This window comes from Strix uralensis, chromosome 19 (assembly GCF_047716275.1).
Source record: "Strix uralensis isolate ZFMK-TIS-50842 chromosome 19, bStrUra1, whole genome shotgun sequence".
NCBI lineage: Eukaryota > Metazoa > Chordata > Aves > Strigiformes > Strigidae > Strix > Strix uralensis.
The window spans coordinates 8,229,371-8,241,852 of NC_133990.1; the positions used below are offsets into that span (position 1 = coordinate 8,229,371).

At 50.1% G+C, this 12,482-nt stretch overlaps 1 protein-coding gene across 1 annotated transcript in view; it reads right to left on the reverse strand.

Moving 5' to 3' along the window:
• Window positions 1-12,482, reverse strand: part of MAP2K4 (mitogen-activated protein kinase kinase 4) — a 102,190-nt gene that overhangs the window by 10,538 nt on the left and 79,170 nt on the right. Inside the window, exons 6-7 of the mRNA XM_074889755.1 lie at window positions 10,258-10,309; window positions 9,739-9,866 (exon numbers count right to left, since the gene is read on the reverse strand). Of these exons, the coding sequence (XP_074745856.1) occupies window positions 9,739-9,866; window positions 10,258-10,309 (180 nt within the window). The remainder of the gene's footprint in view (window positions 1-9,738; window positions 9,867-10,257; window positions 10,310-12,482) is intronic.

Here is a 12,482-nt window from a genome sequence, read left to right on the forward strand (position 1 = left end):
ATTTTGGGCAGGGCATGAAATAGTAGAAGGCTGTGTGTTACAGGGACTGGTGAGGTAGGTGGCACTGGTGAGACAGGGCTCCTCAGCTGAAGCACCCACGCAGGGGCAGCCTGCAACCACAACTGAGCAGAGCACAGACAGAGCCTTGGCCCTAGACCATGGTGGCACAGTTAAAGGCAAAGCAGGATGGACCAAAATAAATCCCGTCTAAATACAGAGCAGAAAGAATCCTGGGAATTTTCCACATAGATGACATGGGAGCAATTATGACCAATGAAGGAAGAGCCAGTGTGTCACACCCTGGGGACTCGGAACAAGGGCTGCAGACAAAGCCCGGCTCATACCAGGTGCCCTTATAACGCCAAGCACAAGCGAGTAAAAGAATTGGCCATGATGGAGACCCACCACTGGATGTGCTGACAGTGTGAAGAGGCAGGGTGTGAATGCATCAAAGGAGGGTGCAGGCTGCCATGGCACTTCTCCTATTTCGGTGTCCAGCTAAGCACCAGCACCTTGATTGAATGAGCAGGAATGGGCAGCACTGATCCTCCCTCTCCTCCAAACCCTGGCTAAGCAAACACGCACAATTTGGGGTATGACACAAGGACAGATGCACACATGATTCCCAGTAGTTTTCAGCTGTTTCATGTTGTTAAAGAGCAAAGTAGCATTTCTGGAAAAAAAGCAATTCTTGAAACTGAGATTTGGGGTTTCACTGGTTATATAATCAGGGAATTTTATCCCACATGTACTGCTAATTCAAAATTGCCTATATGGCATTAAAATGTACATAACAAACTCCAATTTGCTACTTAGGCCAATATATCCCTGAACTAAAAGAAAATAAAAGGTTACCAGGAGCAAAGAACGACCAGAAAGAGCTAAATTTTTGCAAAACAAAAAGCAGAACAAAACCTAAACGATACAAATTTTCCCTCTGCTCCAAGCACAGGAACAGACAGATGCGAGAAGGAAGCTGCCAGCCTCTGTTGGAGGCTATCTTCTCACACTGAAACACATGTGAAATGAAGTCCGGGGACCTCCCTGGCTTTGGCTGACGGTGGGAGCAAGGTAAAGCACTGCACATCTGGAAGCAAGGCTCTGCGGGCTGCAGCTGCAGCGTCATCTGCAGGAAATTCAGCTGCAAACCCCACGGTGAGCTACAACGAGGGACAGGCAGAGTTAACGGACCTTCGCTGCTCTGACACGAACTGGACACACAAGCCGCAGCTCCCCAGCACACTGTTCTGCTGCTGTTAACCAAAACACCACGTGGGTTTGTGTAGGGACGCTCAAGACGAAAATGCCGCCTCCTCGGCAGAGGTGCCCCGTAACCATGACCTTGTTGGGATGCAGTGCCCTATGAGGGGCTCAGCAAGTGCTCGCAGAGAGAAGTGACTCATCTCTCAGGGCCACCTCCAAACTGGAGGCACAGCAAGGAGGGGAGACGTGTCTCTGAACAGCTGCCTGCAGGGTTGAGCAACAGCAATGGAAACCACCTTTAGGACCATAAATAACTAGTTTGGGAAATTCTTCTGCTGTTCAATAAAGGAAAATGGTGTCACTCACTTTTTGTACTCCTGTATTTCTCAGTATTGCTTTGGTGAAAAGCAAGTTGTTCGTCTTTCAGGGCTCTCCCCTGCACAGGCCTCTCGCACACCCGACCAGAGCACGGAGCGATGGCCAGCGTTAGTGTCACAGCACGGCCCGGGCCGGGACGTACGTGATGGGCACAAAGCAGGGCAGGCCAGGAGGCACTAACTCGCTGGGCTCTCGGACCTGCTCCTCCTGTCTCCTCCTCCTCCTCCAGAGCACCAGGACGCTGCATGCAGCTCCCTTTCATCTGCTCACTGAGACCTCCAAACATTTTATTCCTGCAAGTCCCTTCCCTGACTTCGCTACAGGGCTGAGCTGGCAGTTCAAACCCTGTAAGGCTGTGGAAGAGCCTGACCACTCAAATCACCAGGAGATGCTCACCACCAGCCCTGTGGACACGACCACCATCTCCCAGAAAAGGCAGTCCTGGTCTGTGAAGTGACTGTCCTCAGGAGGACTTGCTGTGCTGTAAACCTTGGTGCCCAAGATGCAGCACTACAGAAGGTGCTGGAGCTTCAAATGTGAACATCCAGTCCCTCCTCTTGGCCAGTGTTACTGCTCTGCTCTATGGGAAGTTTCGGAGGCTCTCCCTTAGGTAACACCAATCTCCCTCTGGTGACCCCGAATTCTTCTACTGGCTGCTAAAGAGGTGACGTGTCTAATTTCATGTGGATCTTGATTTTTATGTGCAGTGAAGCCTAATAATCTTTCTGGATCTCCTCCTGGGCACATAGGAGCTTACAGAAGGTGACCTCAGTGCTGCAAAAGCCTCGGTCTAAGAGCACCGATGTGAGTCATTCACATGAGCAAGTGAGGCATCACAGTCACACTGTGCTGGGTAAAGTCTTTTCTAAGGTTATACTCCTCCTCTCTAGTGAAAGGTGACTGATGAAAAACCTATTAACACTTTGTTTTCTCTGGGCCTGTATCTCAACACCAATTGCTACAGGAGTCGTGCAGCATCCTATGCAGCAGCCTACCCTGGCTGCAGGAGGAGACACCGCTCCTCGGCCAGATGTTACATGGCAGAGCAAGGGCCACACAGCATGATGGGTGGAAGAGCTGACAGGGAAGTGGAAAACATGGTTGGTCTGTCTTTGCTGACTAGATGGACCTGCTGCTTCCCCCTGCTCCTCAGTCCACCACCTCTGGGACAGCAGCAATAATGCCTCTGTGTGCATCATTACTACAGCTACATAGGAGATGAGTAGTACTGTCAAAAAATACTTCAGCCAGAATATTCATCCCTGCCTGGACTTTTGGGTTCAGACATTCCTGCCCAAATCCCCTCTGTTCTTTGATTTCCTGTCCCTCCCCCTTGCCCACGTCAGCCACGAAGCCCGTGGCTGCACAGAGACTACCAGCAGAGATCACGTTTCTAGAGAATGGCCTTTCCTCCCCTTCTATTTCCTTTACATATTTACTCTGAGAGAATGTTTTATTTCAAAACTTCTCCAACAGCATTTTCCAGGTGGAGACACTGGATTCCATTTGCATGGGATTATCATCACCTCCCAGCTGGCTTTCCCAACAGCGTTTGAATTCCTCGATCTCAACAGCAGGAAGATGGCAGGAAGCGATGTACTGCTGGACAGGGGACACTTGCTAGGCACAGAAAGACTGGCAGAAACATTAATGAAGGCAGTGAGGTCCCATTAGGCTTGGCACAGCATATTCTCAATGACCTTATTCATCTTGTTAAAAAAGGTAAGTGTGTGGCCGTAATAAACTTGGACTAGTGCAGTGCATTGTCTGGACTGCAATTAAACCAAGCACCAACAATCTGCATTAGTAAATGACTTCACTGGTAGAGTTCAGAGTGTAACTGTTGTTAAAAGGACTCTATGGAGTGGGAAGAAGGATTTGTAACGGGACCTCAAAGGTGATCTCTCTTGGCCTACCTCTAATAATATCCAAGAAAATATAAAATCAGTGTTGCTAAATTCTGCATATTAGAAAAATATTGTTAGTGTGATAAACAAGGGTTCCTGAAGAACTAGTGTGATTTGAATGTTTGGTAAAATGGGCTCTGGCTGCATGCTGACTCACTCAACCACAGAAAAAGCAGCACTCTGGGGTGACAGACAGGCTCCTAGAACAGTACAGGAGAGCATGAAACCCCAGAGGAGCATCACGATTAAAGGCACGTAGCTGGGGCAGCACGCTAGGAACTGCTACTTTTATATACTCCGCAAGCGAGACAAACACTGGAAGTTTGCTCAATTTCAGGGTGTACGTTTGTAAAAGGATGCTAAAAAAATTGAGTGTTTGTAGTGCAGCCATAAAACACAATCCAATCTGCCTTAAGGGCATAAGATGCTCAGTCCCTAATCTCCTCAAAGAAAAGCTTAAGAGGTGACTACATCAGAGTCAGAAAGTACCTACTGAGGAAAGAGGCAGTAGCAAGTAGAGGAGTCCCTAATTCTGCAAAGTAGAAACAAGAACCCCCAGCCATCCATTGAAAGAAGACCTACTCGTGTTAAATAGATGGCATTAGGAGCATAATTCATGACGAGGACAACTTCATGGGCACTACGGTAGATTCTCCAGCACCTGAAGAGGCATCTTGAATGCAAGACTGCAGAGGTCTTCTTCTGGCACTGTTTTGGGAGGCCACCTTCCAGTACCTCACAGCTTGATGCATCCCCTCAATGCCATCCCCACTGCTGCTTCCAAGAACTGTCTTAGTTGAATGAGGCCAAGCTCTGGAGAGGCCACAGTTTTGGAGGGCTGCAAGGGGTCATTTCAAACTCACTAAGAAACTTTGTCATGGAACCTCACTCACGGCCTGCAATTTTGGTGGGGATGCTCTAGAAGTCCTTGAAGTGGTTAGTTACAAAAGACTAAATTGCAGGGAGCCCAGTTATCTAATAATGTTAGGCCATAATGCCTAACCCAAGCTTTCAAACACATACTGAAAAGGAGTATAGCAGGAAGCAACGCAAGGGGACAAATTCTGATCCTGGAGGACTCTATGATGCAGCAGAGAAAGGGAACCAAGAACTACAGGTGAAGTTACACACATCCTAACCAGAACTCAAGCATAACAAAATGCAGATGATCATCAGCAAAGGTGAGTCAATTGTGTGGCAGCTCAGATAGTGTCAGGCTGGAGTCACTAGCAGCTCAAACCTTAAAATCTGGTTCCTCTTTCTTCAAGAACTCTTCCATTCAACCAGAAGCTGTTGGTCTGGGCACAGGATCAGGAGGCTTCCCTGGCTGTGTTTGATCAGTTGGCTTGGCCTCATCACCCATGAAAGTTTGCACCTGTAAAGCACAGCCTTCACCCCCCAGGTCCAGTCCTGACCCCGATCTTTCCCATGTTATGCGAAATAGGAGCTTTTGCAGTCCACAAGCACTTGAAAACCTGGTCCTGAACAAGGTGGTGTGCCCTGCTCCTGCCATGGCCCTCGTGCCCTGCCTGCTCCACCCTTCACAACCCTTCACCTCCTCTCCCCGCACCTGACCCTGCCCTAAGGAACCTTGCCCATCCCTCTCTGCACCTTCACTGCCCTGATGATCACGTTCTGCTATCTGTGGCTCCCAATTAGCCTTCCTGTAGCTAACCGTGGCGGCAGGGGCTATCCTGGGCTGCCCCAGCATAGACAGTCATGTCCCACGCAGAGCAAACCCACAGCAAGCAGGAGCTGCCTGCTGTTTCCACCTCCAATGCCTCCGAAGGGCAGCTATCTCCCACACCTGACTTTTTGGCACTTCCCATGTAAAGAGGGACCTGGGGGTGTTGATTGCCAGACCCCTGAACAGGAGCCAGCAGTGTGCCCAGGTGGCCAAGAAGCCCAATGGCATCCTGACTTGTATCAGCCATAGTGTGGCCAGCAGGGACAGGGAAGGGATCTTACCCCTGTGCTCGGCACTGGTGAGGCTGCCCCTCGATGAGTGGGTTCAGTTTTGGGCCCCTCACTCCAAAAAGGCCATTGAATGACTCGAGCGTGTCCAGAGAAGGGCAACAGAGCTGGTGCAGGGTCTGGAGCACAGGTCTGATGGGGAGCGGCTGAGGGAACTGGGGGGGTTTAGTGTGGAGAAGAGGAGGCTGAGGGGAGACCTCATGGCCCTCTACAACTCCCTGAAAGGAGGGTACAGAGAGGGGGGATGAGTCTCTTGAGCCAAGGAACCAGCACCAGGACAAGAGGGAATGGCCTCAAGCTGCGCCAGGGCAGGGTCAGACTGGCTCTTAGGAAGGATTTCTTTGCAGAAGGGGTTGTTGGGCGTTGGAATGGGCTGCCCAGGGCAGGGGGGGAGTCCCCATCCCTGGAGGGGTTGAAGAGTCGGGTTGACCCAGCACTGAGGGATCTGGTGGAGCTGGGAACGGTCAGTGAGAGGTTCATGGTTGGACTAGAAGATCTTCAAGGTCTTCTCCAACCTAGACGATTCTGTGAAATCCTAGTGGCCAAAATTACTTCCCCCCGCCTCTCCTCTACAAAACTCATTTCCTGCCCACAATACCTCTGGCCAAAGATGGGTGGTTACACAGGTGGCTGCTGACATATTTCCCCAGGTTTATATAAACTGCCTGTGCAGACGAACATCTAAACGGGCGAGGAGGAAAATCCCATCCTGCCACGGGGGTGGAAGCGCCAGCACAGAGACACGAGCTCAGCGCTGCAGCAGAGCTGCTCGGCACGGGCTCTGCGCTGCCTCATGTAAGGAGCCAAGCCTGGACGGGAGAAGTCCCACACTGGGCAAGCCTCATGGATGATTTTAGCCACTGAGTAAGCGGAGGTTATGTTCTCAGTCGAAACCCCTGAAGCATGTGGGTGACAGCAGCAGCACGTGAGCAGGGAAGGCTGTGCTCAGGGGTCAGGCATCTTCCCTGGCATTCGCCACGCTGCGGGCGGTGGAGCCTGGATCCAGTCCATGCTGCTCACAGAGGGACAGTGCCACATGTCTCCCAGTCTCCTCCCAAATTTGTTTTCTCACTCATAAAAATTATGGCCGGGTGCCAAGTTTCAGAGGAAAAAAAAAAAAAAAAGTCCAACACAGCAATATTCAGGAGCATCCAAGAGGATTTTAGCTGCATGAATTCAAATCAACAGCCTGCCTGTTCAGATAAATGAATGACTGAGCCCGATGAAAACCCAGGCACTGGGTCAGGAATGCAAAGCTGAAACAAGAGGCTCCTGCTGCAGCTCTGCTTGGGTAAAGGATTCAGAGAGCTCCTGCATCCCTGCAGCGTCTCCCTCCATGTGCGCAGGGATGTCAGGAAAACAGGGCTCAGTCATCACTATCACCTGCCTCGGGAATTTTTCTGTTTCTGTGCACGGCCTGAATTCTGCGTGAGCCACCTGAGTGCAGGGACACAGCCTCCACCCAGCCCTGGACACCAATGCCAGCAGCACCTGCCCATCTTCACCAGGGGGAAATGAGGAGCACGAAACACATCCCGAGCACCAGTCTGCAGCGGCACTATGGTGACAGGGCCTGAGCTGGCTCTCTGTGTGCACAGGCAGGGACGAGCAGAAGGGTGTTTGCTGGGACACGGGTCATGCACTGCACCACAAAGGCTGCTCAGTACCTGGGCTGCTGCCTAGGGCAGCCACGGGGCTTGGTCTTTCCTTTTCTTTTAGAGAACACAAGGCACCAACATGTACGCCTTTACTTCAGTATAATGATTGCAGGGGAATTAAAAGCCAAAAGCAAAACAACTTCTCGAGCACTGGCACCTCGAAGGCTGACACGCTGCTTTCTGTGACAGCTCTAACAATTTTGGTTAAAGCACACAGCACTTGCTTAGCAGCTGGACATGGCTTCTGCTGCCTGATCAGACTGCTCCCAGTCAAACTGGCCGACATCCAATGTTATTGTTATCAACAGCTATTTGGGGACCCATCCCCAGTGAACACGGTGTTATCAGGTTTCTTCAGTGGGCAAGTGCTCATGCTACAAGAATTACTGCAAGTGCCATGGGCCAAGTGGGCCTTGCAGAGCAATACACCCTCATCGTCAGAGAGCATCATCCAGCAGCCCTTACCAGCCCTCCCTAGCCGAACACAGCTAATGCCCTTTGCCTATTTGTCACTAACAAAAAAATTACTATTTTCCTTTTGAAAGGAGTGTGACTGGCCTGACTCCTTCCCAGGTATATTCAGGTTTGATTTCAGCATCACTACAGACACCAGCCTCTGCTGGCTTGGACAAAGAGCTGGCAGATGTGCCTGCATGCTGGGCACATCTCCCCATTTCCCAGGCTTCCCAGTACATGGAAATGCTCATGTACTTGGAGAGGAGTCACCGAGTCCGGAGAGCAGAAGGGAAGAGGCCATTCGTCTCCCACACTGCTTGCCAGCTGCTGGCTTGTCCCACAAACTGTGTACCATGCCAAGGCTCTTAAAAACACAAACCGAATTGAAACACTTTTGCTCACTTAAATATCCAGCAGTCTGCATGATGGAGATGCACAAAGAGAAGAGTGCATATGCACAGACAGGGAGGAAAACCAAGGGGCTATCGGAAGCTCTCACCCACCCAAGTCCCAGGGGAAGTGAAGCAGCACAGTTATTTACAGACATGCCAGTAACTGTCACGCTGTAACTAAACCAACAGCCTGAGCAAAGCTAACCATCTACCCACGGTTCTAAGAAAAACTGGGAACATCAATTCCTGTAATTATAGCCCCCTGAACTTGGAAGGGGGAAAGGAGAGAGCAATTTTTCAAGAGCCATATTTACAGACCCGATACACACCTCAGGGAATAGAGAAAAGTCAACAACAGTCCTAACTCCACAGAGCGACACTATCAGAAGTGCCTGTAGTCCGAGGTACAACTAGCCAGCCCTGGCTCAGACTGCGTTGGCTCCCATCCCCTGCTGGGGCACCTCTCCCTGCTGCTGCCCTCAGCACCCTGGGCCCCACCAACACAACGAACTGGGCAGCTCTGACCGATCCTCTTCTCTGAGGAGAGCTCCACGCGCTTGCCAGAAGTGCTCAGAGCAGAGACACACCTCTGCCCTCCCTTCAGCCTCACAAGGGCTTTATTTAAACAAACTGCCCCGCTGCACCACGTTACACAGCGGAGCTTGCACAGACTTTGCTGTACCACAACAGTGGTCTCCAGTAACAGATCTCATCCCTACTATTCTCTCCAGACCTCTGAGTAACTAGCTCTGCTATGAGGGCAGTGAAAAGAAAAGGTCAAACGCTCCAAAATTCAGACTCTGTGCTTGCAGAGATCAGAATCGGGGCAGATTTTTGCCTTGGACACCACAGTCAGATAAAAGCCATGCGAGACTCGGTACCTAGACCAGATGGGCACTATTTTAAAAGAGAGAGATTTTCTTTTTTTGTTTCCTTGGTGGTAGATAAAAGAGTTCAGAAAACAGTATTTTTCAGCATATAGAGCCATAAGATAAGTAATGACCGTTAAATACAGCCACTGAAATTAAAGTTACATTGACAGCAGCAGACACACAGCTCTCCACAAAAGGTACCCTCAGCTCACGTGAAACCAAGAGATGCATTTTCAAAGCAGCCTGATGCACAGAAGTGTTTAAAATCCTCAGACAGCTTCAAAAAATCACCACCACAGCTTTTATCTCTGGGAGAGGGGAGGGAACCAAACAAGCAGGACAGACTCCCAGGAGCCACGGCTCAGCCCGAGCGATTTCCACGCAGCTGCTCTGCTACCACTGCTCTCCAAAATCACATTCTCCTGGAATTAAGTTATGGCATACTTCAGAATTAAAGTGGTTTGCAAAAATCACTGTAATTCTGCTCTGCAATAGCTCCTGTAACATAATCTTACCGTAGCAAATGGATTTCTTGCAGACCAAGAAAACCCTGCACCCCGACGGCACCACCTCCCCCACACGCTGTTTGTTTTGGAGCGCGAGCGGGCGCTGCTGGAAGGCACAGAGCAGCTCTCCGCTCCAGCGCCACAGCACTGGCACCCAGCTAAAAAAAAGGGAATTTGGTCACTTTGCCACAGACTGGATGCCTCTGCTGAGGCTGCCAGCAGCAGCGCTCCATCCAGAGCTCAGTTTCATCTGGGAAGGGGGTGCTCATCCCACGGGAAACTGGCTGAGGCTTCAGTCAGACAAGAGGCACGGCCACGCCGAGCCAGGCGGGCAGGAGCAGGGTGAGACCCTGCACCGCCCGCGGGCACCTCCCCAGCTCACCCCCACTCACCGCCATGTACGGCCGGCACCCCGCATCCCGCGTCTTGGCGATGGAGTCCACAAGCTGTCCACTAATGCCGAAGTCACAGAGTTTAATATTTCCGTTTCTATCCAGAAGAATATTGGAAGGTTTGATGTCTGGAAGGGAAAGAAATTTAAACCAGTAAGTCACGGCTGGAGGTTTCAATTTCAAGAAGAGCAGCTGCAGAGAATCGACACCGGCAGTGCCACGCTGTCGCCGTCGCCCCTCAGCATGGGGCGGGCAGACAGCGACTGGGTGCGCTCGCTGCCTCTGAGGATCCCGACCTCAAGAGGAGATGGAGCCAGGCCCAAAGATGCCCAGAGGCGGACACACAACCACACTGAAATCACGCTTTTATGGAAAAGCACCAACCGAAGGGGCAATGAAACAGCCACCTGTACTCACACTCGCGGTAGTACGAATGCTAATGACACTTTGACTTGAAGCAGAGGTTGTTAAAGTTCTTGTGATTATTTTTATAGGCAAGAAGAAAAGACACGAACTCACCTCTGTGAATGATTTTCAAGTTTTCTTTTAAGTGGTTTAGTGCTTTCACAGTCTAGGAAAGACAAACAGATGAAAAATAAGCAAATATCACCAGATTCCTGGGATTAAACTTTTGGAGCCCCAAGAACAGGGGGAAAAAAACTTTTAATATGTTGAGATATCAACGCTGTAATATGCCATGCAATAAAAGCACTTTTCTCCTGGCAAACAGAAGGTGACATAAGAGAGGCCATGTGCTTGTAACCTGGAAAGATCACACTCTGGGAGAGGGGAGCAAGGGTGGAAGTCAAGCAATTTCTGATGTTAATTATTTTGAGTAATAATTTATTTGAAGCCCTATGCTGTATTTTTTAAGGAGGTAACAACTGCTCCCATTCCACTGGCTGAGCAGCAACAGTGTGGGGAGCAGCAGAGGCTGTTCTGATTTAACCACTCATCATCAAACGGAAGAGACACTTAGGGAGCCGCATTTCACAGGACGATTTAGAAAAACCCTGGAAGTTCACCATTTTAATCCATTTTTCTTCTGCTGAAAAGATTGGCAAAACCTGTGACCAAAAGACTGCCTTGAAGATGATGGCAAGAAGGTGCTCAATTGTGCTGCAAAGCTCTCTGAAGCTGTGCTAGTGTAAGGATGATGTCTGGCACCAGGGAACAACTCCCAAAGACTGGCCCTTCCTGCTTGCCCAACCCTGTGTTCAAGTGTTTAGGTAATTAAAAGCTCCGGCAGGCTCTGCAGCAGCTGAAGTGCTGTCTCCTACTAGCCACCAACCTTGCTCCTCCTGGGCAGGTTTCTCTGAATAACATCGCATCAGCTGATTTTTAGGCAGGCCCATGGCGGAACGAGACTGGATGGCCTCCTTGGACTTGAGCTTCATCAGCAGGAGAAAGCCTGCTGGAAGTCGTGACTAAATGTTGGTTTAAATCCCAGCTGACCTTGCCAGAAGCTTCTGCTCAGCTGCTCACAACTCTTCAACCTGGGGTAAAAGAGCTCTAACATGAAATAAGAGTGGTTGGTGGAGCACACCAAGCTGTGAGCTGCAGCACATACCCACCTGCACATGATGGGGCTAGCAGGGCAGTGCACACCTTTCGGACCTGGATGCCGTCAAGGTCTAAGATACTCAGGGCCAGTATTGTCATATTACAGTTATTAAATGACGTTCCTCATTTGCTTTCTAGAAAAAGGTGGACAGAAACTAAACCCGGACCTAGTCAGAACCTCCTAAAGCCAGTCTGTGCAGAGGACCTCCCTCAGGAGCTGCTGGAGCTGCGCTGCCTTCAGGTGCAGCATGAAGGAAGGAGAGCCATGCTCAACAAGCACCCCACGACTTCCCACACAGCACAGCTGGGCTTCACATCCTCAGATCTGTTCTGAGTATCAGGTATGGAAAATCTTAAATTACTCAAAGTCCATTCATCACTTTCTTCCAGGTCAAAACCAACCAAGGTGGCCATTTCCCTGGTTAGGAGCTTTGGTGAGCTTCCATAGCATGCTGTCTGCACAGGGTAAGTAGAGAAACTCCATCTGAGAGCTTCAAAACTCATCTCAGCTCTCTGTCCAAGTTGCCTTTGTTGGGCTAAGGTCTGTCTGAGCCAAAACATGGGCCAGCATGTCTCTAATACCCTGCAAACCCTAAAAGGATCTCCTCCTCTTTCCTCACAGAATTACATACAACTCCAAGCACACTACTCTGGAAGGACAGACCTTATCCAGCCATCTCTTGTCTATGCCTCAAGCCTTGCTTTGGACAGTAATACATTTAGTTGGTTGGTGGTAAGACAATGCGTCCCATGGGCTGTGGAACAGCCATCAGCTGCCTTTGATAGCATTTTTAGTCTTGGCTATAAACATCTAAACACGTGACAGTGCATGAGCCGTCAAGGCAGCCTGTTAGCTGTATGAAGTAGCAGCAGGTCCAGGTAGGCTCAACATTTTATAAAGATGCCCTGAAAAGAGTGAAGATGGCTTTCTCCAAAGATGTGTCTCTGAGCAGAATTTGCCTGTATACCTTCAAGAGGTCATGGTTTGCAACTTGCTGAGCACCTTCCCATCACTCTGACAGCTCAGGACACCAGCTTACTGTGGCATTCACGTGCTGGAGCTGATACAGAGGCAGTTTGTCCATCTGTCACAAACACAGCATGGCTCCAGCATTTGCTCACATTTTCCCCCATTACTCCTGAACAGTGTTCCATTTCTGCGGTGCTTCATCTTCCAGCCT